At 43.0% G+C, this 25,472-nt stretch overlaps 2 protein-coding genes across 4 annotated transcripts in view; both read right to left on the reverse strand.

Annotated features, from left to right (window-relative positions):
- Positions 1-1,264: 1,264 nt before the first annotated feature.
- On the reverse strand, positions 1,265-25,264 carry LOC139535503 (WD repeat-containing protein 82). Of its 3 annotated transcripts, XM_071334956.1 has the most exons (16): positions 24,769-25,264; positions 24,126-24,223; positions 23,652-23,718; positions 23,382-23,481; positions 23,149-23,265; positions 22,794-22,949; positions 22,538-22,607; positions 22,193-22,335; positions 7,733-7,906; positions 7,537-7,632; positions 7,301-7,405; positions 7,161-7,175; positions 6,125-6,250; positions 5,811-5,961; positions 2,589-2,710; positions 1,299-2,472 (listed from the first exon to the last, which is right to left on the reverse strand). In XM_071334956.1, the coding sequence occupies exons 1-16, from the start codon at positions 24,927-24,929 to the stop codon at positions 2,299-2,301; spliced, it is 1,875 nt and encodes a 624-aa protein (XP_071191057.1). In that variant the 5' UTR covers positions 24,930-25,264; the 3' UTR covers positions 1,299-2,298. The 3 variants fall into 3 exon arrangements, with proteins under 3 accessions (XP_071191054.1, XP_071191057.1, XP_071191056.1); XM_071334953.1 differs by lacking the exons at positions 22,193-22,335; positions 22,538-22,607; positions 22,794-22,949; ... (3 more) ...; positions 24,126-24,223; positions 24,769-25,264 and adding an exon at positions 18,031-18,410 and having other exon boundaries at positions 1,265-2,472; positions 7,733-7,911; XM_071334955.1 differs by lacking the exons at positions 1,299-2,472; positions 2,589-2,710; positions 5,811-5,961; ... (3 more) ...; positions 7,537-7,632; positions 7,733-7,906 and adding an exon at positions 21,864-22,112 and having other exon boundaries at positions 24,769-25,210.
- The window catches only part of LOC139535505 (T-cell leukemia translocation-altered gene protein homolog), a 28,349-nt gene continuing 27,002 nt past the window's right edge, over positions 24,126-25,472 (reverse strand). Inside the window, exon 3 of the mRNA XM_071334960.1 lies at positions 24,126-24,223. Within this exon, the coding sequence (XP_071191061.1) occupies position 24,223 (1 nt within the window). The 3' untranslated portion in view covers positions 24,126-24,222. The remainder of the gene's footprint in view (positions 24,224-25,472) is intronic.

Below are 25,472 nucleotides of genomic sequence, written 5' to 3' on the forward strand. Positions count from 1 at the left end.
CATTGAAGGCAGCTTATGGTAGAACAATTAACATTCAATTCTCTGGCAACAGCTGGTGGACATTCCTGCAGTCAGCATGCCAATTGCACGCTCCCTCAAAACCTAGGACATTCTGTGGCATTGTGTTGTGTGACAAAAAACTGCACATTTTAGAGTGGCCTTTTATTGTCCCCAGCACAAGGTGCACCTGTGTAATGATCATGCTGTTTAATCAGCTTCTTGATATGCCACACCTGTCAGGTGGATGGATTATCTTGGCAAAGGAGAAATTCTCACTAACAGGGATGTAAACAAATTTCTGGGATATTTTATTTCAGCTCATGAAACATGGGACTAACACTGAACATGTGTTTCTATTTTTGTTCAGTGTAGATCAGGGATGGGCAACATTGATGGAGGTGGGGGCCACAAGAAATATGAACTCATCACGAGGGGCCACAGTGGCTCGTGGGTCTGCATACCCACAGCCGGACCTGATGCACAACCAGATTTTGAAATGGCACCTTGTGTATTCTATTATTTTAACTCTCAACAGCAAGTTGAGACCTCGACTGAGTTCCAAAAAGGTGCCCATCGTCTGCTGGAAATACAAGAACAAAAACAAAAAACAAATTTCATTTTAGGTTTGCCCTGACATTCATTTGCCACAGTGATTTGGTTGGTTATTTGTTCGGTAGAGTAAGCTTTGAAACAAACTGTTGTAAACGGTCATTGAGTTTTTCTTCCTGCCTGGTCTTACCTAAGGCTTACTAATTGAATCAGGTGTGTTAGAACTGAACTGGAAATGCGTGTCCCCAGGACCAGTGAAGAACAAGGATGTAATGTTAACAACCAACACTGACGTACGTGCCATGTGTAATCGGTCAATATGTCATCATGTGATATATAGATGTTTGTTGCCTTTACTAAACTTGACCTAGTGTAAATGTATAAACAGAGGCTATCAGCAGGTCTTTTCATTTTCATTTCCTACTAATAGGCTACTTGCTAATTCAATTAAGAAGGAATTCATAATAACAGGGAATCTGCTCTGTGGTAATTATGCATGACTGCCTGCACATGTTGTTCGCCTGTGCTTATGTTAAAGGATGGCCATTCGCTGCCTCAACAGGCCGGACTAGTGCTGCGGCCTGCAATAGTCTTGTGGGAACACTGCTAGAGACGTGTCCTCCCTGTCCCCTCTGCGTGGCCGTAGATGCAACAAGAGGCTATAATGCATCGTCGGGCCCATGCAATTTGTGCTGTGTTTTTTTATGACACAATATACAGAAAAAAAACTATATTTTATTTGGAATTCCTCTCATTAGTATCATCTGTTTATAAAAACGTGTTTGATACAAAACATTTAGTGGCAACAGGCAAGGTATGGACAATACATTAGAGAGACAGGCTTCTCCTGTATGTGACATTAGCAATAGAGAAACTTGGCTGCGGTATCTGTAAGACCACCCACTGGTCTTTAATTTCTGTCAGTCCATCTGTCAGTCCATCTGTCTATCCATCTGTGTGTATGTGTAGGATGTTGTGTTTAAGAGTGACACGGAAAGATATTGAGAAAAATCAAGTGAAATCCTTAGTTTTATCCTATAGTTTAGGGTTTTCCAAACTTTTTTACTGGGGAACACCCCCCCCCCCCTTCCCCACGCGCAAGCAAGCCACATCTATTTCTATGGGCACAAGCAATGTTCATGAAATTTTGTAGGTTTAAAGCTTATTTCCCATAATTCTATACATTTTGTTATGGGGTGCAGAGAAAATGTTACCATTTTAAAACAAATTCCCTGCAATTCTACACATTCTGCCATTTCTTATGTGTGTTCATGTGACAGTTGAGTGATTCAAAACATTACAACAAAATCAACGGGCTAGAAAAAACCTAGATAAAAAAAACGTTTGCTGACATGGCCTAGTTGATCTAAGCACTTCTAACAAGGTATACAGTATATCATCTGAAAGGTCTGCAAACTGCTGATGCCAATATCGAAATTGCACAGTAAGTTTGGAGTAAGTTGAAAGCCGGAGTGAGTTCCCCCTGACGACCCCTCTTCTTCCCCATGCTGACCTTTCGCTCCCCCACAGTTTGGGAGCCACTGCTATAGCTGATGTTCATGAAGAGCACGTACATTATTGACACATTGTTAAAACACAAGCAAAGGCAGGGGGAAATAAAAATGACAGAAATCCCTCCATGTTCTTCTCCTTTTCCTTCTTCGTGGCCAAACAAGCTGCCAGAGGACGTGGCAACAGGAGGAGGATTCAGGGAAGGGCTGCCGAGACGACCAAGCTCTGTCCCTCTCTCTAGCTTTCCGGCCTGCTCTCCCTAGTCGCTGGGCCCTTGATGAGACGTTTGTTGCCTCTCTTCCCTGCTGGGCCACGAGGCTTGGCGAAGGCCTGCTTGAAGGCCTGCTGCTTAGGATGGACCTCATCATACAGGAACTCCTCTGTCAACTCACCCCCACTGTCAATCTCCATCTGTAAACAGACATAATAACACAGAGTAAATGCACACTTCCACACAGACACAGAGCAGTATTGTAAGAACACAAAGACCCTGTTGTGTGTACAATATGTGCATTTCAGCTGATTACCTTCTTGGCCACCTCCAGATGGTAATCCTTCTCCACCTCATCCAGCAGTCGACTCTTACAACTGGAGTACAGCATCCGCTCCTTAATGCTACAGCTGTACCCTGGCATGGAGTAGATGAACACTGAGAGGAAGAGAAAGAAGGCAAAGAAAAGATGGGTCCTTCCACCCAAGCACAAGAAACAGAGTTGACACCCAATTGTTCTGCTTAGAACGAAATGATAGGAAAATTATTTGGGTTCTAAACCCTGGTTTCAAATGCTACATTTTTTAGTAATTTGTATCACAAATTCAATGCAAGATGTCACATATGTAATTTTTTTCACACATTTCCAAATCATCCTAAAGTAACTCAATGATGTTACTTATAGATTGTTTGGACATGAAGCGCAAAAATGCTATTATTGATACCATTCACTTGCATTGGATTTGTGCCACGAATACTAAAAAGTTTGGATCCCCATTAGCTTTTGCAGCTACTCTCCCTGGGATCCACAAAAAACACAAAGCAAAAGACTGATACACTGATAGACAAGGACATTCACACAAGGTAAACAAAACCAAAAACATGGGTTGCTGTCATACCTTGTCTATAGACTGCTTACAGGGTAAGGAACCCAATATGTCATTTTGTAATTTGGGTGAACTATCCCTTTAATACCTAATTGCAGGAACAGCACCACCTAGTGGTCAGAACCTGGTAATATCAGGATGTACGATGGAACATACACCTAACAACTTCAATGTCTAATTTCTCTAAACAGGGAAAAAAAGCATGACAAAATTCACTGAGAATACATTACATAGGATGGAAAAACAGTACTCCAAGCCGCAGCTGCATACTACTTGTCAGACATATAGAACTGATACTATATACTAAACTCAGCAAAAAAAGAAACGTCCTCTCACTGTCAACTGCGTTTATTTTCAGCAAACTTAACATGTGTAAATATTTGTCTGAACATAACAAAATTCAACAACTGAGACATAAACTGAACAAGTTCCACAGACATGTGACTAACAGAAATGGAATAATGTGTCCCTGAACAAAGGGGGAATCTAAATCAAAAGTAACAGTCAGTATCTGGTGTGGCCACCAGCTGCATAAGTACTGCAGTGCATCTCCTCCTCATGCACCTGCAAGTTCCTGGACATTTATGGGGGGAATTGCCCTAGCCCTAGCCCTCACCCTCCAATCCAACAGGTCCCAGACGTGCTCAATGGGATTGAGATCCGGGCTCTTCGCTGGCCATGGCAGAACACTGACATTCCTGTCTTGCAGGAAATCATGCACAGAATGAGCAGTATGGCTGGTGGCATTGTTATGCTGGAGGGTCATATCAAGATGAGCCTGCAGGAAGGGTACCACATGAGGGAGGAGGATGTCTTCCCTGTAACGCACAGCGTTGAGATTGCCTGCAATGACAACAAGCTCAGTCCGATGATGCTGTGACACGCCGCCCCAGACCATGACAGACCCTCCACCTCCAAATCGATCCCGTTCCAGACTACAGGCCTCGGTATAATGCTCATTCCTTCGACGATAAACGCGAATCCGACCATCACCCCTGGTGAGACAATACCGCGACTTGTCAGTGAAGAGCATCTTTTGCCAGTCCTGTCTGGTCCAGCGACGGTGGGTTTGTGCCCATAGGCGACGTTGTTGCCGGTGATATCTGGTGAGGACTTGCCTTACAACAGGCCTACAAACCCTCAGTCCAGCCTCTCTCAGCCTATTGCGGACAGTCTGAGCACTGATGGAGGGATTGTGCGTTCCTGGTGTAACTCGGGCAGTTATTGTTGCCATCCTGTACCTGTCCCGCAGGTGTGATGTTCGGATGTACCGATCCTGTGCAGGTGTTGTTACACGTGGTCTGCCACTGTGAGGACGATCAGCTGTCCGTCCTGTCTCAGGCGTCTCACAGTATGGACATTGCAATTTATTGCCCTGGCCACATCTGCAGTCCTCATGCCTCCTTGCAGCCTGCCTAAGGCACGTTCACGCAGATGAGCAGGGACCCTGGGCATCTTTGTTTTGGTGTTTTTCAGAGTCAGAAGAAAGGCCTCTTTAGTGTCTTAAGTTTTCATAACTGGGACCTCAATCGCCTAACGTCTGTAAGCTGTTAGTGTCTTAACGACCGTTCTACAGGTGCATGTTCATGAATTGTTTATGGTTCATTGAACGAGCATTGGAAACAGGAAACAGTGTTTAAACCCTTTACAATGAAGATCTGCGAAGTTATTTGGGATTTTTACGAATTATCTTTGAAAGACAGGGTCTTGAAAAAGGGATGTGAGTTTAATTGTTGGGGTGGGATTGTCTTGGGGTGTGGTGGGTCTATGGGTGGCTTTTGACCACATCTTTGGATTCCTCATGTCTAACTCATTGCTAGAAAAAAGTTGGGTCCAAATCGGATGTTAGGTACTATATTTATTGAATATGATATGAATCTTATGAATTAAAATTGCCAATTTGGGTGCAATCAATTACCTTAATTTCTCAAAGAACAAACTATATTTCAACAAAATAATGTTGCAGTAATGCTAATCATATCCGTTTCTAACTACAGAAACGATTTCAGAACAATCTGAGATGGTGGGTGTCATGGCTTGCAGAAATGACATGGAACAACCGAGATATATTTTTGCATTCTAATAGGAGATTGGACCAGCTGTAGGATTGGCCCTCATTGATGTGCTCTCTGTCACCTGGAGTTGTTGCATGTCAAATGGTCCAGGACAAGGAAAGCACAAAGGACAATGCCCAAGGACTAGTCAGCCCTTCCCCCTCTGAGGGGCCAAAATGTATCACTCTGTTACAGTCTCCAGAGGACTGACTATTGAATGTGTGATAGAACAATACTATAGTATCCATGTTTGGTATCTATGTGAAACTTGTCCTCTGAGGATAACTCTGATGCTATCTATATGGATGTATGATCTCTGTGGTTACTTGTATCTGGACAGGGTGAACTCTGAATTACTCTATGCAAAGGCATTTTATTGTCTTCTTGGGAATTCTGAGTTATTTACGTTGGTCTCATCCCCCACACAAACCTTTAGATGCTGTGACACCCTGTGGACTATTAATTACATGACATTATAATAGTGCACCATTTTATGTTTATGTAATTGAAGAGAGAGAGAGAGAGACAGAGACAGAGAGAGAGAGACAGAGACAGAGAGACAGAGAGAGAGAGAGGAATGATCGATAACAGACTGACCAACAGATTCCAGGTAGTCCCCTTCATGAGAGTGTTTATAAAGGAAGAAGTGATATCTGGGCGTATCCGTGGGAACCCTGCAAGGCAGCTCACGGGTCTCTGTCGGGTCGGAATGGACCAGCTCTATAGTCTCTTTCTCTGTGTCCAACTTCTGCAACACACAAATATTACACAGCTAACACTGAGATGACTGTGTATGGCTCAGTCAGTGTGCTTTGGGTCAGAATACATTGGTCAGTCATGGTGAGAATGTAGCCACTAGAGATATCAATAATTTGTATTTGGTTGGCTAATGGCATTTCTATATGGCTCACCAGCTGTATGTAGTTGATGCCTTTCTGTGCGAGTTGTTGTAGAGCCTGTTTGGCTTCCTCCTGCAGTGGGAAAGCAAGGCCCTGCAGTGTTTGGTGCTTACTCTCCACACTGGTCTCCGTTTTCACCTGCAGGGGGCAGCATACACACTAAATGAGACACCCACGTCATTGCTTAAATGTAAATGTAAAATGTAATTGCTTGAATGAAAATGCAGGGTGACCAAGGTCAGACACAGAATAAAAGACGGTAGTGTTCACATACCTACACAACACATGGATGTGTAAGGCTCTCTCTCTCCCCCTCCCCCTCTCCCTCTCTCTCTCTCTCTCTCTCTCTCTCTCTCTCTCTCTCTCTCTCTCTCTCTCTCTCTCTCTCTCTCTCTCTCTCTCTCCCCCTCCCCCTCTCTCTCTCTCTCTCTCTCTCTCTCTCTCTCTCTCTCTCTCTCTCTCTCTCTCTCTCTCTCTCTCTCTCCCCCTCTCTCTCCCTCTCTCTCCCCCCCCCCCCTCTCTCTCTCTCTCTCTCTCTCTCTCTCTCTCTCTCTCTCTCTCTCTCTCTCTCTCTCTCTCTCTCTCTCTCTCTCTCTCTCTCTCTCTCTCTCTCTCTCTCTTCTCTCTCTCTCCCCCCCTCTCTCTCCCTTCCTCTCACTCTCTCTCTCCCCCCCCCTCTCTCTCCATTTCCCCCCTCTCTCTCTCCCTCCCTCTCTCTCTCTCTCTCTCTCTCCCCAAAGAGGAGGCTAGAGTTATTAATTCCCCTCAAATAATGTTAGCCTTGAATTTGGTTTACAATCATTTTCTAAATTGTTAAAGTTGATACATTCCATTATTTGTGGTGGTGGTATTTAGTATACTAGGATTACCAGTTTTATGTATCCCAGTTGCCAATCATGCAGGGTGACTGTAAAAAGCATGGTCATTATTTAAGGGGAATGTGTGAGCCTCTTAATCTTAACTAATGGGGGAATTCACCGTTCTGTCCTCAGTTTGTGAAAACACACATGGTCACACAGACACAAGCATGCATGTCATAATAACTCACCTGCTTAACCCTTCCCTAGAAAAGTAACGACAACAAATCGTTAGAAACGGAGACATTGGGTGAATACTGTACACATACACTGTGACTGCAATAAGCTGTGGAGTTGACGACATCACTGTAGGCGATGCTTGTCCCCTCACCTCGTTGATTTTGATTCTCCGCAGCTCCTGTTCAGCAGCTGTGAGTGGGGCAGGGCCGGAGCTGGAGGACACGTGACGCTGGTAGCCCTCGAGACAGATGTCCTCCTAGAGAGAGCAAATAAGAGGTCAGTCATTTAGGGAATGCTGAGAGCCAACAGTTCTAGCCTCATCATTAGTCACGTGAGACAGAATAACCAAGAGGACGTCAAAGGGGTTTCAAATGGCTTCTACTGTACCTCCACTGTGCCAAACATCTCATCCTTCACATGACCACCACCAAACTCTTTCTTCACTGTGGCACGGGTGGCAGCGTACAGCATCTTCTGTCTCACCTGCAGTGGACATCAATGGGTGAATGAGACATGGATCCGTGAAATGTGTTTGCTGTGAACATGAGAGTATGTGTGTTGCACACGTGCAACGTGCACGTACTGGAGATTGGTCAGGAGACCAGGAGATGAAGATCCACTCGTATCCCTGGGCATTCTGGGAGTCGAGGCGGTACAGGATGTAGCAAGGCTCCTGGTCGTCCAGCAGAGGAAGTAGGAAGTGGTCATAGTCCTGGTCCCAGCTCTGTGTCGGCTCTCTGAATGCCCCAAGCACCAGCTGTTCTGAAAAAACAGAGCACACCTCATTACACACCTTGACCCATGCTTCAACCTTTATTATTCAGCTACACACACGTACATACACACACACACACGTACACATACACACGTACACACACACACGTACACATACACACGTACACATACACACATACACACGTACACACGTACACACACACACACACACACACACACACACACACACACACACACACACACACACACACACACACACACACACACACACACACACACACACACACACACACACACACACACACACACACACACACACACACACACACACACCCTTCATCTCTTTCACTTCATGCATTCTTCTGGGGCTCATCTTTCAACCCCTCTCGTGCTTTTTGTCAACACTTTGCTTAAATTAGCCTCAACACCTCAATTAACTATTCATCAGGTTTCATGATCTACTGTATTAATCTCACTGGTGTATGGAGACCAGCCATTGAGTTGAAACTGTCACTGATTGACAGTAGCCTTGCAGTCCTGTCCTTGATGGCAGTTTTAGCAAATCCTCTCAATAATGTTTATATCTGAAAAGAGTGTCATGAAATGATCCAGGGTCACTTAGTTTGGCATGCACAACGACAGAGGAGCTTCTGTGTTTAAAATGTGATGCGTTGGTGGTATTTACTAGAAATCTTTCACTAATTGCTAGGACTATCAAATGAGGTCACAGACAAGAATGCACACATACACTCGCAAAGAATAACGTAACAACATCCAACCACAAACAGATGATCGAAACATGAAGGCAAGTGCACACGTGCCCATTCTTAAACCTGCATACACACATAGACCAAAAGTCCAATGTCCTTGAGGGGTGCAGGGGGATTTCTTGACCATCTATCACTGCAGTTGCTATTCTGAGCCCCAACACATTCCAACTATCAGCACAGACACATACTTTCCATCAGCCAGTCACACACACGCACGTTTTGTTCTTCTATCCTCATGGGGACCTAAAATGTATTTCCATTCAAAATCCTAGTTTCCCTAACCCCTGACCCAAACCCTAAACCCTTATTTTAACCCTAAACTAAAAATACCCTTTGTCCTCATGGGGGCGTGGGAAATGTCCCCATGAGGTAGAATTTTCCTTGTTTTACTATCCTTGTACGGACTTTTGGGGATTTTAGATTGTAGAACCAAACCCCCCCCCCCCCCCCCCCCCCCACACACACACACACATATTTTGTCATATTGCTGAGAGTTGTCTGAGGATAGTATTGAGTGACCAGCTACTAAGGATCAGTGTTGTAGGACTCGAGATCTCGAGTCCAGTCTCGAGACCACATATTGGGTGTCTCGGGCTTGTCTCAGTGTCGGATACATTTGTACTTGGTCTTAAATCGGTCTCGGACAGTGAGGACACATCATGTCTTCCTGAAACCAGCGGAGAAAAAAACTAAATGATCATCTTCCATTCAGTCAGCTCATAAAACTGCTTCGCCAGGCCAAATATATACACTTATTGAAAGATTCATCTATTACAGACATGTTTGCGAAGTGGTGAACCTATAGGCCTTCAGTTTGTGACAGGTTGGTGTTAGTGGAATTAAATAATTCCTCTAATGTACTCATTAATTAAAATCAATCTGTGTATTTAAAAGAATTTGTAAGATACTTATTAACATAAAATAGACAGGATATTAACATAAAATAGACAGGATACAGTCTTATTAAAATTAGATAATAGTATTTATTCTCGGAGCACGCTACCATTTGATCATAACCAACAGTTTATATACAAGATATGACGTCATAGTTTACAGAATAAATCTCCTCGTCCTGGCCTATATAAAATAGGTTCAAAAGTTCATTCCAACTTCCCAGCGCACACACATGACACACAATATAATCTATTCTCCTGAAGGCTCACTATAATTTATTACCACTTTAGCAGACAACTCAAGATAATGGAAGACCTAAAAAGTTACCCACAGCCTTATCTAAACACCTCAGGGCTAAGTTGGGTCAGTTCGACCATAGTTTAACGACCTTTTCTGCTTATTTTATAACCCACAACACAAATCTCTTTTCACCAGGCGTGCAGAGTTCAATTAGTTATAGTTTTATCTAAAGCTAGAAATTGTTTTAATTATTTATTAACAAAATTCCTAACAGTTGGTGATTCTGAAAGGACAGCAACCGTAATACGGTTGTAGGAGAATGCACTTGTTGCAAAACCCAAAGGGCCAGTGGTGTAGTGGAGGGTATAGGCAGGTATACGCTGTATACCCAATTTGTTTTCAATGGGCACTTCTTAATCCCTACTGGTGTTTATCAAAGTAGTGTAGTAGAGGAGTGGCAACCCATCATTCGGAGCAGAGACCCACTTGTTTTGCATGTTATTTTGGCATTAATACGTGTCACATATCAGTTTGCAAACAATATAAAAAAAATTAAGAATAATTGAGCTAATAAAGCCACATACAAACTTGGTATTTGTTTTGCTTTCTTGAGTAAGGCAGCTCCAAAATGCAGGTGTTTCAGCCTAGCTCAGTGCTTTCTGTGGGGGTGGGGCAGCCAGCGGAAAATACAGAGGGTAGGGGTTGGTGATGTTCTCTAGTTGTGCCGTGATTGGCTCAGTGTTCTGTCACTCATGGGGATACTAATTCACCGCAAAATCTACGGTAGAGCTAAAAAATTCAAGCCCCCTAGGGGCTTGAGTTACATTAGAAGTCTCCATCCAAGAAGGCTCAAGGTCATTGGCCACAGATAAAATGACGTCAAATCACGTTATATCAACCGTGATTTGATTGGACTGATCATGTCAACATCATATTTTCATAATCTTATCTAGCAAGCTAGCAGTCATCATCATGAATCAAGTTGACAATCTACTGGCAAATCCTTTTCAATCCTTGTCATATGAAGATAAATAATGAAGAGAAATTAATAATACAACATATCAGTGCTCATTGGCCATTGGACATAAACATTACACAACAAGTTTGAAATCGCAAAATCAACAATGAGTGGTTTGGAAGGAATCAGTGGCTAACTGCAAGCATTGCAAAGCAATCACTAGCCTGCTATTCAGTGGAGTGGCTGTGTGGTCCAAGCCTGGGGTTAAGGGTCTACTAATGCCTTTAGTGTCTTATACACACACAGTGGTCTGGGAAAATAAGTGTGGAAAACCTCTTCTCCTGGTATATAAAAGTGCCTCAGATGAAAGATGAAAACATAGCATTTTCTTAGTAAAACGTTTAGTGAAAGACTAAAGTTACATACAATTTAACATATAGTTAAATTGACCAAGTCCATCCTAGCTCGCTTATTAATGTCTTAATCAAAATTACGGATGGCCTCTTATCCACTTGTCGTCCCCTTATGCCATAGTTTGTACATCTCAATTGTCGGTAGAAACCACATTTGCAAGTCAGCCATGTCAGCTATGTTTTTTTAAATGCAATAAATGAAGTTGAATGAACTGTTTCGCTGTCAGACAAGGCTCCGCTGATATCCAGGTGTAGCAGTGGTAAATTATTGAGACTGCTGTTGAGACTCTGCTGTTGGGACAGCTTTATGTGTAGGCCCAAACAGTTTGTGGCCACCGTTTGTCACCATTATAGTGCAATGAATCTATTGTTTAGTGTTGTTGCTTTGCCGGCATGCATCTAAAACATTTATTTTTGCGTTTGCCCTACCAAGATTTACATGCTAAAATAACCACTGAGTAGAGGTATACGACTTATCAATGATGTAGTACAGTAGAGAAATCATGCACAAAGTAGCCTACACAATCGCAAAAAAAAAAAAAATCGCAATGTATGTGAAATATATTCACATGCGCGACACACACTGTAGCCTAGTTTCAGCAGAATATCATCTGCAGGCAGCAAGAGCATGCAGCTCTCAGCTGGTTTTGGCATGAAGCAGCTCACAGAAGAATGACATCAGTAGCCGGTAGGGTAGGAAAGACGTTTCAATTTATGATATCTACCAGTAAATGCTAACTAAGGAAACAATGGGTATGCAAACCAGGTATTGAAAAAGATTATTCTGAAGTGTTGGTTAGGCTATTTGTGATGCGCAATTGTCATCATGTGCTGTTTGCATCAGGGGCGTAGACAGTACATACATGGATGGGCCTGGGTGGACTACGGGGAGCCGGGCCCTGATAGGCCCACCCAATCTGAAACAAGATATGAAACAAACAGACAATCAAAACATCTGTAAAAAAAAAATAATAATCTAATTCCCAGTTAATGCTACAAAACCTTTCAAAGGTTTTAAAAATAGGTTCTATTTGTCTCAACGTTCCATGACGTACACTAAGGCATTGTTGGCAGAATAGATGGATGCAGTTCAATGCATGATTAATATAATTCACCTATACATTTCTTGGTAGTCCAAAAAATATTGCTATCAGTTGGAAATCACAGATGGCCTGGTACATTGTTTGCTGCCTCCATTCAGGATGCACTGGTTAAGCTTCAATGACTCAATATTCTGAACAAAAACCGACGAATGTAACTAAGGATGGGAATGTCAATACAGTCAAACTAGCAAGGGAAATGATCACAAGTCAGTCATAACGTAGCTAATAGGCTAGCGTATCTATTTATGTAGCAAGCTAAAAACACGGAGCCTAACATTAGCTAGATAGCTGGCTAGCTAGCAAGCTAGCTGCTAGGAGGATGTCATGTCATGCCATTGGAGGAGTGGGAGAGTGACTGACTTTTTCCCCTCATGTAGTTTTTCGGTGGCTATACACAGCTAGAGATGCAGATGTCATTTGGTTAGCTAGCAAGAACTTGAGCTACTGTTATCCAGTTAGCATATCTCTTGCGTTCGCAAATTCACTCTGGCTATCTACCACTCTGGCTAGCTACTTCGATATCAGAGCACTCTTGTCTGAGTGTGCCAGAGTACAAAAATACTGATGAATTTACGAATGCGCAACACCCACTGAATATGACCAGTGTCAGTAAACATAGGCAAAAAAGGTAATAGTTAGTCAAGAACGCTCCAGATAACATGTAAACAGCCTAACCAGCTCTGCTACAACGAGTAAAATAGTCAGAGTGAGCTGTTCTCTCATTTGTGTGTGGATGTAGCTAGCTAGCAAACTAGCCAACTTTAGCCAGTTAGCTTGGGTGCTTGGTTGGGACAAGCATGTATTGGCAGGCAAGTTGCAGAAAGATGAGGAGGCTACAGTTCCCCATCGTTTATCAGTGCAATTTTGACAGCCAACTAGCTGAAAAAGTTTGAGAGGGTTTATCTAATGTTCCTTCGTTAGATTTGAGCTCATCTTGCTGATGTTGTTGTTGATGTGCATAACTGAGGCAGAGAGAGCCTACCTTTTCATGGTTGTTTGATCAATAGGACTGTAAAGTTCCCAAATGTAAGATGTTTATATATTTGCAGAAATCCATTCAGGTGTATTTTGTGGCTTTTGGTGAATGCGTTCTAATGATCTAAAGCCATGCTGTTGCAACTACCTGTGAACACACAGTTCAGTTCAATGTAAATGATGGCAAGCCTAAATGATGGCAAGACATGTTTATATTCGGTTTTATTTACTGCAGTGTCTATTAGTTGTCCAAACGCACGGGCACTTTCCCACTCTATATTGCTATAGAATTTTCACAAATGCCTTAGTATACGTAATTCCCAAACATTCTAAGAATTTATGAAAATGACCATTTAAGTGGTTGTTTGTTCAGATTTTGTCACATTCTTCCTGGGGGTGTATATGAACATATTTTAATCAGATTCATGTTGCTAAAATGCTGTCAGTTTCACTTTAAATGCAACAATGTTTCACACACAAGTTATTTTCAAAGAGATGGCTAACAACAGCAAGCGCGCTGCAAAACAAACCCACAGTTCCACTCACCAGATGATAATCATTTGAAACTTAACTTCTTGTTGAAAGTTATTCTTGAAAAGGGTGAAGCTAACAAATTAGCAACAACATCCTCTTTGATAACACCTGCTGCAGCCGCTGCAAACTAGCCGACAACAAAAGCTAGCTAGCTAGACTGTGGGAAAACTACTGCTCGCTATTGCGCAGTGACCTGTTGGCCTTCAAGAATGTTAGAAGTTTGCATACATTTTTGTAAAAACGGTCCCACACATTAAGTCAAAATGTGATTGGTTGATTCCACTGTCACTCCAAAATGTTGCCCTAATACCCACAGTAGATAAAGATACCTTTATCTACTGTAGCTTCTGATGGCCTAGCCAATGGCTGACTTAGCTAACTAGATTTATCTCCCCAGAGACAAGCAAAGAAAAATCCTGACTGGATATTTTTTTCTCTTCAGTGTTACTGTTTCCTTTCCAAGCACAAATGGAAGAAATTAAATCAGAACACCATTGAAAATAATAATCTAATAATATATATTTTTTTAAACCTTACAGGCTGACTACACCGCTCGCGTCACGTGTGTATAAAATACATTTAGAAATCTATATAATTCAATTATTGCACCCATACTGCTTGCTCGAGTCAACGAACGTCTGCGTTGCCAAGGGCTAAAATAGAAGTCAGTTCTATTTGTGATGCAGATCGCGCTGCAAGTGCTGCCTCTCCCATCTCCTCATTGGTTTATAGAAGCAGGTACCCACGTGCCATTTCCTCATTGGTTATACCCACGTGGGTGACTGAAAGACGAACGAGGTCGGTGGTGGTAATGCACCTAATTTATGAAAGTTGCCAATCGCAATATAAAGTCGAGAAGAAAAAGCCTGGAAGGAGGAGAGATGACTAGAAACGATTCGGTTGACCGTTTTATGTGTGGATTAATTGGCGGAGTAGAGGACCTTGTGCATTTCAGGTAAAATAACAACTAAATGTTTATATCCCAGGACAAATTAGCTAGTAACAGCAAGCTAGCTAAATAGGACAAATTAGCTAGCAAGTGCAAGCTAGCTAGCTAAATTGCCATAAATGTTTAATGCTTTTCGACCTGTCCAATGTCGTGATCGCGTTTGATGTGGGGGGACAAAATAAATGTAGGCACCATTGTGCACAATGGCGCACGCGCGCGGCCGGTTTGAGTTCCGTGATAGCCCTTCTCTGAAGGCGCAGAAGGCCCATTGTTCCCTACTATGTTTGGGTTAGTAATTTTCCCTCGGCATGCATTTTTTTGAAGAATCCATACGTTGTTCTGAAATGTGAACACATAAATACTGGACATTTTTTACTCTTATTATGGTGATGATTTGACTAAATTACAATCATGGTCTTGAATTGGCCCCATCTTGGTCTTGACTCGGTCTCGGTCCCCTCCGGTCTTGGTCTTGACTCGGTCTTGGCCCCCTCCGGTCTTGGTCTTGATTCGGACTTGATTTGCTCTGGTCTTGGTCTTGAATCGGTCTCGCTTTAGGTGGTCTCGAACACAACACTGCTAAGGATACCAGACTACTGAGAGATCATGTGACCTATGAAACTAGTCAATGAGATAACAGAAACACAAATGACATACATAGCCAGCGCACAGGGTGACGACAATGTAAGATATTCTCTTTCAACATTGGCATGAAAACATGAGTGAACACCGGGATACAACATGGTACCACTCCATGTATGCCTATCAGCCGATTAGCTCAGTGACAGCCCCAAAGAGCCCAATAGCCCAGTGACAGCCCCAAAAAGCCCAATAGCTCAGTGACAGCCCCAAAGAGCCCAATAGCCCAGTGACAGCCCCAAAAAGACCAATAGCCCAGTGACAGCCCCAACGAGCCTAATAGCCCAGTGACAGCCCCAAAAATCCCAATAGCCCAGTAACATCCCCAAAAAGACCAATAGCCCAGTAACATCCCCAAAAAGCCCAATAGCCCAGTGACAGCCCCAAAAAGCCCAATAGCCCAGTGACAGCCCCAAAAAGACCAATAGCCCAGTGACAGCCCCAAAAAGACCAATAGCCCAGTGACAGCCCCAAAAAGCCCAATAGCCCAGTGACAGCCCCAAAAAGCCCAATAGCCCAGTGACAGCCCCAAAAAGACCAATAGCCCAGTGACAGCCCCAAAAAGCCCAATAGCCCAGTGACAGCCCCAACGAGCCTAATAGCCCAGTGACAGCCCCAAAAATCCCAATAGCCCAGTAACATCCCCAAAAAGACCAATAGCCCAGTGACAGCCCCAAAAAGACCAATAGCCCAGTGACAGCCCCAAAAAGCCCAATAGCCCAGTGACAGCCCTAAAAATCCCAATAGCCCAGTGACAGCCCCAAAAAGACAAATATCCCAGTAACAGCCCCAAAAAGCAGCAGACAGACAGGAGACCTCAAACAGGATATAAAAAACAGTCCAGAAAAGCTTTTAAGACAGTGTCACTGTACCCCTCTTGCATACTGGGCTCCAGAGTGGCGCAGCGGTCTAAGGCACTGTATCTCAGTGCAAGAGGCATCACTACAGTCTCTGGTTCAATTCCAGGCTGTATCACATCTGGTCGTGATTGGGAGTACCATAGGGCGGCACACACTTATTTTTTATTTCTTTTTATTTCACCTTTATATGAAGCAAGTCAGTTAAGAACAAATTCTTATTTACAATGACGGGTTTTAAAGGTGAAATAAAAATAAATAAAAAATACTTGCCTGACTGTTGGCCCATAGGCTTCCTGGAAACAGGCCCAGACATCAGAGTCTAGACACAGCCCTTAAACTACTCAGAAAAACCCCAAAAAAGAGCCAGACACCACATCCATATCAGTCAGAAAGTCTCAGATTACTACAATATGACAAATGGCCCAGATAGAGTGTCAGTAGGCCCAGACAAGATGTCCCAAACAAGATGTAAACATCCCAGATGTACATCATGAAATGTCCTGTTGCCTCATGGTCTGTTTCACACATGCACAGTCTGGCACATAGAGTGAATGCCTTTCACACAGCTAATGAACAGCTGCACTAACTATGTGGTAATTCTTATTGGAAAACAAATCATGATGACTAATGAATGTTATATTCATTGATTGCACCTCAGGTGCTGAGGTGCAATCAACAGGTTTTGTCATGGGCATCATTAGACAGTGAGTCCATATTTTCCATAACCCTTCCGAATTAGAGTTCAATGTAACTTCATATCTCAACTGGATCATATAAACCTTGACAACATGCCAACCATTACAAAGTTGAGTAAATCTGTCAGTCTCTCTTGCAATCCCTTTCATCAGACTGAATGCATCATCTGACCAAACACATGTGGCCTCAGTTACCCAACACATTGTGAAATGTTTGTTTTTTGTTCAACTCAATGACATCTCCATTAGCATCATACACACAATCAAGGGACTGAACAGCAGAACAACAAACAACATACCAGGCGGTGTCAGAGGAAGGCCTAAAAAATGGACAAAGCCTTCAGCCACCCAAGCCCAAGACTGTTCACTCTGCTACCATCTGGCATACAGTACCAGAGCATCATCTGTCGGACCAGAAGGTTCCGAGACAGCTTCTACCCCAAAGCCATTAGACAGCTATATTGTTAATCAAATGGTTACCCGTCTATCTGTATTGACCCTACCTATGCACACTCACAATACTATACACTCGCACACACTACACTGACACTCTCACACAAACTCACACACACACACACACTACATGCGCGCGCACACACGCATACCAACACGGCTGCTGTTCTTTCTTTTACTGTTATTATTATCTATCCTGATGCCTAGTCACTTTACCCTGCCTTCATGTACATATCTACCTCAAATACCTTGTACCCCTGCACAGTGATATGGTACTTCCTGTATATAGCTTCATTCTTGTGTATTTTATTGAGTTACTATTTTTAACTCTGCATCATTGGAAAGGGCCTGTAAGTAAGCCTTTCACGGTAAAGTCTACACCTGTTGTATTCGGCGCATGTGACAAATAAAATTTGATTCGATTTTTGGGTTAACTCTCACACACACCTTCACAAATACACACATCCTAATACAAACACACAGTTAGAACAATTGAATCACATAATAGGTGAAATAATTAAAGTTATCAATTTAATATAAATCTTATGTCAACTCTGCCTGACCAAGATCCCACCTGTCCTGCCAAGATCCCTCCTGTCCTGCCAAGATCCCTCCCTCCCGCCCCTGCCTCCTGACCCAACCACTGTCCCCTGGGTTACTCACCGTCCTGGATCCGCACCTGGATGAGGCGGACAGCTCCACCCCTTGCTCTGGCCAAGAACTCCCTTAGTTCCGGCGTCACAACAAGAACCAGAAACATTGTGGGTCAGCAAGAAGTCTGTCCCACCCTCCGGGTGCTGTAGGGGGGAGGGGTTGAGAGACAGAGACGGTAGAGCCAAGCCAAGTCCCAGAGCGGACGGTGGAGATTCAGCCCAGACAAAGAGAGACACAATGGGATAACCTGTGGCAATAAAAGCGCTGATAAAGCCTGGGTGACGAAACACTGGTCTAAGTGTCTGAAATCGCTGCGTGAGTGTATGAGGTCTTTGAGTGAGTGGGACAGTTTGAGAGGGGGACACAGCTCGAGTAACTGGGGCAGGATCATGTGCGTTCAGAGAGGGAACCTGATCCCCTCTCTCCCAAATTTAGCTGCCACTGACTGTCCAGCCTTGGGTGTCTGCCTCCCCACCCCCACCCCACCATGGTCTGCTTGAGAGACGAAAAAGTGACACGAAAACCTTATAATCACACTCACCTGAGCCCCTGACCCAGTGACATTTCTGTTAAAGGGTTTTCAACTATATTTAAATGTGATTTGGTGCACTGGAGAGAAGTGGTTGGAGGACTGAGGATTCCCATGACAAAGACCGACAAAGATATGTCTTTGGTAGACATGTATGGTATGTTTATGGCACACTGTCACAAGGGTACATTTGTGCTAATGCACAGTTAACAACAATGAAGAATAACAATGGTCCATTGAATCTAACGGCACACCCGTTAATTATATTTCCCGGTGATTGAACTTAATGCCCTCCTTTTGTAACACTGATTTCTATTATTACCTAGAAAACCATTTCCAAAGCCTTTGGGCCAACCCAAGTATGTTCAGTTTATTTAAGAGAATGAGATACCAACTAGACCAAAGGCCTTGGTCAAATCAATGAATATGACCCCTGTGACATAAACAGCTGTGCTAAGTTCAGCTGCGGCAGGCCATTCCCTGGTGCGTGGTTGTCCAATACCGAAAGGAATTCAGATCATAAAAGAATCCCATGAATATTAACAGCATGCTATCCCAGTTTATTTGCTACTGTATGTCCAGGATCCAGTTTTTTAAAATTGTTTAAACCAGATCAAAATGATCATGTGTTGAGTGAAATCCTGTTCATCAATTGGAAACGTTATGACTGTCTTTCTTCTGGACACCTCAGCTCATGGATGGACCTATGAACGTCACAATGTGTTCCGGCCATTTGAGTGTTAGTCTCTCCTGAGACACCTGCATGAACTCTCCACAGTGGTTTTATGCATGTAACTAGTTACTGTTTTTTTTGGTCACCTTTTATAGAAGACGTCAAAGTGTGTGTTCTACTGAAAAGCTACACTGAATGGATTATCAGAAAATAAAAAGCCCCCTTGCATTTAATTATGTTATGTTTAACTGTGAAAGTGAAACTTATGTGAGTTTCTGATACAGGTGTTGTCAGACTCATGAGGTGCAATCAACAGTCAGGTTTTGTCATGAGTATCGTTAGACAGTTTGGATTGAACTATATACTGAATGTAAAAAACATTAGGAACACCTTCCTAATATTTAGTTGCACTCCCTTTTGCCCTCACAACAGCCTCAATTTGTGGGGGCATGGACTCTACAAGGTGTCGAAAGCGTTCCACAGGGATGCTGGCCAATGTTGGCTCCAATGCTTCCCACAGTTGTGTGAAGTCGGCTAGATGTCCTTTGGGTGGTGGACCATTCTTGATACACATGGAAAACTGTTAAGCATGAAAAACCCAGCAGCATTGCAGTTCTTGAGACTCAAACCGGTGCGGCTGGCACCTAACCTCGTACAAAGGCACTTAAATATTTTCTTGCCCAATCACCCTCAATGGCACACATACACAATCCATGTCTCAATTGTCTCAAGGCTTAAAAATGGTTTTTTAAACCGGTCTCCTTCCCTTCATCTACACTGATTGACATGGATTTAACAGGTGACATCAATAAGGGATCATAGCTTTCACCTGGTCAGTCTATGTCATGGAAAGAGCAGGTTTTCATAATATTTTGTACATCCTCTTCTACTCACGCACGTCTCTTGAATGGGCCAGGAAGGATTTTGTTTTTGAATGACAGTTTCTTTTGTGTGGACTGTCAAAATCAAACCAAAGTATATAAGAGCATTGTTGTAATAGAACCCACTGTACAAAACATTTTGGTAACAGTATATTTTTTTATTAGGAACATTGAGATCATGTATTTCATGGCTTGTTAAAAAAAAAGTGGAATTGAAGTAATTAGATAGTTCAATAATGAAGAATATACATTATCTTTTTGTGAAAAGAACTTGGTTGTAGTGCACTGTGTTCTCACCACAAGTAGTTGAGAAAAATCTAAGTGGGGACACAGTAATTAGAACAATACTAGAACACAATTTTAATTCAATGTTCTGAAAAACTGGCCTGCAGTTAGAAACCATTTCAAGAACCCTACATTCCAATTCCCTGAAACGTCTCATAATACCATTACTAGTAGATGCAGTTAGAAAATTAAGCATCCCAAGCACGCGTTAATTGTACATTTTAATTTCCCACTTTACAAGACCTCTTTCTAGTTTGTTGCAGCAAACAGCTATAGTCAATTTCCACATCTGTGACGTCAAACCGCAGCTTTCAGAGCATCGCCAATTGACATTGTTCAAAGGTAGACATGCTCCTTTCCAAGAAGACAGTGATAATGCAGTCTAATGTAAATCTTGTGTTTAAAAAAAAATAATCACCACAAGAAAGGTTGAGTTTCTCTGTGGGCACATGGATACTTTTATCTCATCTTTGGCCCAGTGGCCTTACTTCAGGGGCTTTCAGTAGACTTTTATGACTTGGTGGGTTAATCATTCCCATGTCCCTGCTTGCTTTGTCATACTTCCATAACTTCAGTAATGTGCACCGCCCTTTGAGTGTTTGTGCAGGTATGGAGGGAGGGGCTATTGAATAATATGTGAACCTTAGATTGTTTACCCAAAGGGCAGATTGTGCCAGAGGTAAAGCATTCATACACAACACTTCACCAGCTGAGCACACCCTCCTGTAGATATTAACCCATCAGTTGATAAGAGTCTACAGACATACACACTTCACTCCAGGTAGCCTAGCGGTTAAGAGTATTGGGTGAATAACATAAAAGTCACCGGTTCAAATCTCCAAGCCGGCAAGGTAGAAAAATCTGCTGTTTTACCCTTGAGCAAGACAGTTAACGCCCAACAACTGCTCGCCGGGCACCGATGAGGCAGCCCCCTGCACCTTTAGCGCAATTGACTAGGTACAGTATCTCCTTTCACTTACCATTAGGAATGTACTGTGCTAGTACATTATATCACCAACTGTGCTAATGATGTGTTGTTCACTGACAGTGTATAGGTAGAAGTAATCTTGGTTAACCCAGAACTAAAGTCTCACGGAATTGGTCAGCTGCTCAATTAAGTTCTGGGTCCATACATGTTAAGGGATTCATGAAATTCTAGAACGAGGAGCGGAACTGAACCAAGGCGCTCCACCCCCTCTCTGCAAGTAATGGGCCGAATGTTCCATCCCCTTCAGAAGATGATAACACCTGTGAAATCATGATTTGTCCAAATAACCAGTGACGAAAAACCCAAACATAAAAATGTTATGAAGAACTACTGCTGCTCAAATCCTATGCATCCCATTCAGTCCCAACAGATTGTCTCAGTTTACACGCACAATCTTTCCACGTGAGATTAAGGTAGAACCTCTGTTTAGGAACATGAACGGACACACATTTCACCATTCATTCACACACAGACAGACACTTGTTAGAAAATGAAAACATATTTAATGTTACACGTATAAAAAAACAGAAAATCAGACCATTTATATACCTGAAGTCCTACATATTTACAATCAACTTGATTTACCACACACGCCATAGAAAAATTGTCCTAGAGCTGGATGTGCTGACACCTGCTGGTTTTAAATGGGATCTCACTTCGCCTGTGGCCTCCATCAGTGACCCACTCAGAGCGTTTCTCTCTCAATCAATCGTCAATGGTGGGCAGCCAGAATGCCTGCAGAGGACAAAACAGACTTACTGAGCATTCATGTACTATATGTGAAATTGGTGTGCATTCAACCCAAGTAATCTTACCATGTTTGAACAAGCACTAGCAAAAGTCATGAATTTGGGGTTGAATTGAAGGCAGGTGACGGGACCCGTGTGCTTCCCATCCAGAACAGCCACCTTCATCCCACTCTCTGCATTCCAAACATGGACCTTCCCATCCTCAGAGCCTGAGAAACAACCAACCGTCAGACCACAGAAAAACCAGAGGGAGCAGAACTAGACTGTTTTTAGGTTAGGTTTAATTTGCAGTTTCAAATAACTACTAACAAACAATACTGTGGTAGAATGGGAAGACAATTGGAACTGTCCCGTCTTACTTTACAGAACATAGAGCCTGTCACCTCACCTACCCAGTCTGTGTGGACTTACCAATCATAATGAACTGAGAATCAGGAGTGAAGGAGGCCTCCAGCGTCACAGCTTTGCTGTTGTTGTAGCCCTACAGGACAGAGGAGAGCTTCAATAAATATAGGCTGGTCATCTCTCTTGTATTGCATGACAATATCCATTTACTAATAAACATTTACGTCTCGTACAACTTGCCGTTGGTGTTAAATCTATATCAAGAGTATCCAACAATGTCCGTCGTGATTTTAAGTGTCTATAAATGTGTATGATCTCATACCCCAAACGAATGCATCACAGCTCCCTTGAAGGCGTCGAGGAGGCGGAGAGCACCCCCATTGGTTGAGACAAGGATGAGCTTCCCATCGTTGCTGAACTTGAGTCCTGTCCACTCACACGTACGGTCGTACTGTAGCTTGAAGGTAGCAAAAGGACCCTATTGAGAAGCAAACGAAACAAAAACGCTCTGAAGACAGCCATCTACCACTGGCCCCCAACCCGAAGCTTTAAATACAAACAACCAACACAAACACACAGAAATAGAACACACAGAACAGAGAATACGCCACCATCTGTACCACATCATACATCCTTTCCTAAAAACTCCAAATAGTCATAGTCCTGAAATGACTAACCTTGTCAAAGGACCGCAGGTCGTACAGTTTGACCATCTCAGAGTTCACGCCAGCAGCAAAGATCAGACCCTCCGGATCAAATGAGCAAACTGGCTTCCCCTGTAGGTGCATCAGGCCCTGGTAGTGTGATGGAGAGAAAGAGAGAGGAAAGGCACATTTAATCCAGCACAATTAGAGTCTATCTAGAGTAAATTGATCTGCAATGTCAAGGAGAATTAGAGAAGGGAACCAACCTGGCAGTTTGGAGACCGCAGATCCCATAGCCGGATTGTCTTGTCTAAAGATCCTGAGATAAACGTGTCATCCACAGGGGACATGGAGAGAGACGTCACTCTGAAACAACATTCAAGTTAAAGGTACAGAAACATCTACCATGATGAAATTAACACCTGATATTTATATATAAAAAATAAATGGTTATACAAACAATAGTTAAGTAATAGTACAGTAATGCAGCCTAAACTATCCCTCAGCCCATTGGGTCTCTCTGCTTCAGTCCTCACCTTTTGTTGTGTCCAGGAAAGTACCGGATGTACTTGTTGTCATGGAGGGAGAGGTACCGAATAGTGTCTGCAATGATCACAACAGTTATGGGCAGAAGACAAGACAGCATGGCATTTCAATTAATCACCACACCACTAAAGAGCAAGTAGAGCTACCGATCCTGGAGGCAATGGGCACTGGGCAGGTTGGATGAGTGGGCTCCACCCTAGGCAAGGCAGTGGCTTGTACAGTTAGCTCCTGTATTGGGCAGAATCACAGACCCTCAAACTGTACAAACAACTACCTCAGACCAGGGTGAGCTTGGCCGAGCGCCTCAGGCGGAGGTCAACACGGTCAGGCTGTCGGGAAATCCATGAGAACAATCTTCAGCATGAACACAATAAGTAACTCCTAAAAGACGCAAGACAATAATTACATGGACAACTGCTTATTTAAAGAGCCTGATTACAAATCTCCTCTTCACACTAACATACCATCAATTTTGTTGGAGCTGTAGACCACAGTGTTGGCTGCATGTGTGTATCTAATCAGATCCACTCCATACTTCTTACTATAGAGGGTCCGCTTGGGTCTGGACCAGCACAGGATGGAGAAAGAAACAAAATAACAACATTAGATTGCTGGCACAGAAACTTCTAGTAAAGCCACTGTACATCTTAAAATCCCCATAACATAAAGGTATGAAAAAGGGGCAGTGAAAGGGGATTCCTAGTCAGTTGCGCAACTGAATGCATTCAACCGAAATGTGTCTTCCGCATTTAACCCAACCCCTCAATCGGACAATCTTAATAAGCGGGTAACAATTGCCACAAATATCTGGACTAACACGTTTTTTTGTTTTGTTGTTTATGTCGACTACGGACACAATAATACACCTAACACGCTTGTGTGAAAATTAGATGAAATACAAGTTTTGTTACCGATCTACCAAGCCAGACATAAATCCTCTCAAACTCTACTAGCTTCTGAACTCGAGCCCGAGGATTGTGCATTACGCAGTAGGCCTCACTACAACTAGCGGAACAGATGTTAACTACAGCACATAGGTCGGCCTACCGTAATAACATGCAGTGCGGCAAAATCAGTCGATTTAAATTCATTTCATGTATGTCTTACTTTCCCTCCTGGCAGTCGTATAAAACTAGGGAGTCGTCGTCGCTGCTAGAAATGATGGTTTCGCCGTTTGAGCTGAAATCAAAACAATTGATTTTGTCTGAATTTTCCCGGAAAACCTTTGCAACCCTGAAGCTCCGCAGCACATTGTCCGTCAGCTTCATGATGGCCTCTTTGCTTGAGGGGGCGCAGACCCTCGTTTTTTACTGAATGTAATATTTGAGAATCTATTTCAGTGCTTTTTAAAATACAATCGTTACTATTATGTAAATAGAACTTAACGTTTCAAAAAATTTAAAGAAAGCCCGCCTGGGATACTCGTCCGAGTCATGGAAAAGCACCGCCTTCGACACGTCGGCCTCGCGCAAATTCCACAAACACGCGCATCAATAACTCTCGCGATACATACAACAACTATCGCGGTAGTCAGTTCATGTTTCGCGCACAACCAATCGCTAGTCTGGACAAGAAAAGAGCACAGAAAAAGAAAAAAAAGCGAGCAGAGAAATATTTTTAAATACACATATTGACAATAATTGTAACTAACTTATCCGACATACAATAACCCGTGCGGTGCCTGTCAAATCAAGAATAAATGAAGTAACAATGCAGATGAGTTTGCAGTCATTGCTTTCGGAAAATGATTGCAGACCCTTCTTTTTCGCAGCTTTTGAAAGGGAGTTACATGCACTCATGGCTCTGTATAA

This window comes from Salvelinus alpinus, chromosome 12, assembly GCF_045679555.1.
Source record: "Salvelinus alpinus chromosome 12, SLU_Salpinus.1, whole genome shotgun sequence".
Taxonomy (NCBI): domain Eukaryota; kingdom Metazoa; phylum Chordata; class Actinopteri; order Salmoniformes; family Salmonidae; genus Salvelinus; species Salvelinus alpinus.